The sequence below is a fragment of the Cyprinodon variegatus genome, unplaced genomic scaffold (assembly GCF_000732505.1).
Source record: "Cyprinodon variegatus isolate N-32 unplaced genomic scaffold, C_variegatus-1.0 Scaffold127, whole genome shotgun sequence".
NCBI classification, from domain to species: Eukaryota; Metazoa; Chordata; class Actinopteri; order Cyprinodontiformes; family Cyprinodontidae; genus Cyprinodon; species Cyprinodon variegatus.
The window spans coordinates 659,400-662,854 of NW_015150580.1; the positions used below are offsets into that span (position 1 = coordinate 659,400).

The following is a 3,455-nucleotide window of genomic DNA, read 5'->3' on the forward strand; positions in this document are numbered from 1 at the left end:
GTTAAGACTATAACTTGTGACTTTGAGGCTGATGCAGACCTTCTTGTTCTAGTTTACTTATGACCCATTTCAAAAGTTTCAGGGGTAGATATCTGGTTAAATTTACCTTCCGCTTCTTTTGTTGGTTTAGCTTTGTCTTTAATTCCTTATAACCAGTCTAATGGTTAATTCATATCCCCATTTAACTGGCAAAAAAAGTAATAAAAATGTGAAAAAAAAGAATACTTTAAAATTATGTTTATTAGAATCCATGGATGCCTAATTTGTTATAGCTCTCTTTATATCTGCAATAAATATCTACAGTATATATAATTGTGTGTGTTCAGCTTTGGTGTTTTTTTTTATAAGAATGCATCTGAAAGAGAACAGAAGTTGCATTAATAAGTGAGCTTTTGGTGGATCCTACTTATAGAGGATAGCTATAAAAAAAATCATGTCCAAACTTTCTGAAACTATTCTTTATTGCAAAATGCAAAGAAAAAGTTTCATGATTTTATTCTTGCATCATAAATATTAAAAATGCATTTTTTTTTTTTTTTTACTAGATAGGCATTTTTTTTCTCTAGATGGTGGTTCTGAAACAACATGGAGTTTTTACGGTATTTATTTATGGGAGACTTTCTACAGATAATTTGTACCTTTTTCAGATGTGGTAACAGGGCTGATTGCTCGATTTTCTTAGATAATATATTATCCAACGCTAAAATATATGATTCAATACTAGTTTCTTTAAATGTACTCTTTTAAGTCATGTTTAATTCAAATGCGTAACTGCGATTGCATCTAGCCGCTATTAAGGGTTTTTTCAGTTGTGCGTAATTACGCACGGACATTGAGACGCTCCGCATTAAGGATGAGCAGGAATCAAAGGTATTCTGGTTGAGTAAAGACTTTGGGGGGGCAAATACAGAGCCGAGGGGTGTGTCAATCCAAAAAAAAAAAAAAAAAAGTTTTCCAAAATGGGCTACCTGTAGGGGCTCACTGCATAAATACTCCCCCCTTAGGTAGAGGCTTCAGTCCTGAGGGAGACACAGAGAGGCTGTACCTTTTTTTTTCTTCTTCAGGGATTCTGTTTTGTGTGGATTATGAACGGGTTAGGACACCAGCCTGCATCCAACCACCAGACCAGCCACATCCAGCATCACAGCGCACAGGAGCTCCTGGACATGGCCGTCTACTGCGAGAACTATGGAGTCTACCAGCAGAACCTCCACCACCACCACCCTCAGAGGCCGCCGGCCCACTCCTCCACCTACAGCCTGGGTGACTATACCTCCCCATCCACCAACCCCTACCTTTGGCTCAACGGACCGACCATCAACTCCTCATATCTTCCCGGAAACAACGGTTCGTCTTACATGCAGCCTGGATACAGCTCCAACCAGAGGCAGTTCCTGCCGCCTCCAAGCGGGTTCGGTGGAGCCGATCTGAGCTGGCTGTCCATCTCCAGCCAGCAGGAGCTCTTTAAGATGGTCAGGCCGCCCTACTCTTACTCTGCTCTCATCGCCATGGCCATCCAGAGCGCACAGGACAAGAAGCTGACTCTGAGTCANGTATGTAGCTGACAACTTTCCTTTTTATAAGAAGAGCAAAGCTGGTTGGCAGAACTCCATCCGACACAATCTGTCTCTGAATGACTGCTTTAAGAAAGTCGCCAGAGATGAGGACGATCCAGGTGAGTCTGCAACATTTGACCTGCTTTGAAATGAAATCTGTTGGGCTTTTTTTTTTTCTTTTATTGCCATATTACAGGACACTTAAAAAAATAAAGAAAAATTAAATGTGAAACTTAATGAAATGGTTTGATCTCAGTAGTATTTTTTTTTTTTGCTTTTTTTTTGTTTTTGTTTTTTTGTTTTTGTTTTTTTACAAAGAAATTAATGTTAAACTTAATTAAATGGCTTGATCTCAGTAGTAATTTTTTAAAATGTATTTATTTTTTTGTCGTGCAGGAAAAGGGAACTACTGGACTCTGGACCCCAACTGTGAGAAGATGTTCGACAACGGAAACTTCAGACGCAAAAGAAAAAGGAGATCGGATATAAACAGCGCTGTCAAACTAGAGGACGCTCCTAGTAAACTGTCCGACACCTCCAGCCTCCTCACGCCCTCCCCTCCCAGTTTACAAGCATCCCCGTCCTCCACGGAGCCCAAGTCTGCGTCTCCGCCTCCCTCCGTGGAACACAGCCCGTGTTTTAGTAGCTTCATGTCTGGCGTCAACTCTTTGCTGGGGGGGAACGATGGCTCCGGGCCCCCTGGGGGGGGAACGACCCAGAGCAGGGAGAGCTTGTCCGGACTTGGCTCCTACTCTCCCTCATTAATCTCCCCTCTTAACTCTGAGAATAACAGGATGAACTATTATACATCAGCACAGAGCCTCTCCAACCACTTCAGCGTCAATAACCTCATATACAGCCGAGAGGGAACTGAGGTTTAGACTGTTTGCTGGTTCTTTTGTATGGAGCTCCAAAAGTGCCATATTTATGCGTCAAGGAGTAAAATTGATGGATTATATATGGTAGCAAAAAAAAAAAAATCCCAATGGCTTCATAGTTCATTTTCAATTCTTTTAAAAAAAAAAAATACACATATTTGAAATATTACTTCTAAAAGTATGCCTTTACATGTATAACTTTAATGAAAATCTGCATAAAACCGGCCTTTCAATTCATTCTCTATTTAATTATTGGTTCCATTTAACAGATGTCACATTTAATAGATTAATGATATATGGAACAACTATAACAAGAGACAAATACTTTTTTAAAAATATATCTGATTACATGAATACATTTTTCGTTTTTTTTTTTTTTTTTTTTTTTTTTTACTGTATGTTTTGCAGACTATTACATTTTTAACACTATGGTGGGCCACATTTTCCCCCTGCAATAAATAAACAGTTTAGTTTCAAACGTGGAAGGAATGGATAATATAATTTCGCAAATCTGCCATCACTAATGTTTTACAGTTTTTGCTGTTGTATAATTGCCACACATTAAATTAATCTGCCAGACTGACCTATGAAACTTATTTGATTAGTTTTTGTAAATAATTGTTTATGTTAATAGAAAAGATTTGAGAGGTCAGAGTTGCTGTTTGTTACTATATGGTAAACTGCAGAGAAACCAGGGATTCATTGAATATTGAAATACTTCTTTTTTTTGAAATGATGCTATGAATTTTAATACATCTCCAGGTTGAAAAACATATTTTCAGTAGCTAATAGAAGATGCTAAAGGATGTACAATGCCTTATTTATATCTCGAATTCATTCAAAGCCTACAAAAAGTTTTGATTTTATTGCACTTTTGGCTCTGCGTACCATTGTAACCTTCACATTTCTTATGTAAATACATTTGGTTGTCATGACCCCATTACAGTCAATTTCAATGTTTTTATTTTTACTATAATATTTTATTGTAAATCTATCTAATTGTTTAAGATGCAAGTTTAAA

The 3,455-nt window shown here is 37.7% G+C and overlaps 1 protein-coding gene across 1 annotated transcript; it reads left to right on the forward strand.

The window, feature by feature from the left end:
* Positions 1–1,033: 1,033 nt before the first annotated feature.
* foxi2 (forkhead box I2) lies at positions 1,034–2,751 on the forward strand. The gene is given in 3 exon segments (XM_015375905.1): positions 1,034–1,549; positions 1,551–1,675; positions 1,953–2,751. Coding segments are annotated over 3 exon segments (1,074 nt in total). The 5' UTR covers positions 1,034–1,085; the 3' UTR covers positions 2,438–2,751.
* Positions 2,752–3,455: the final 704 nt, after the last annotated feature.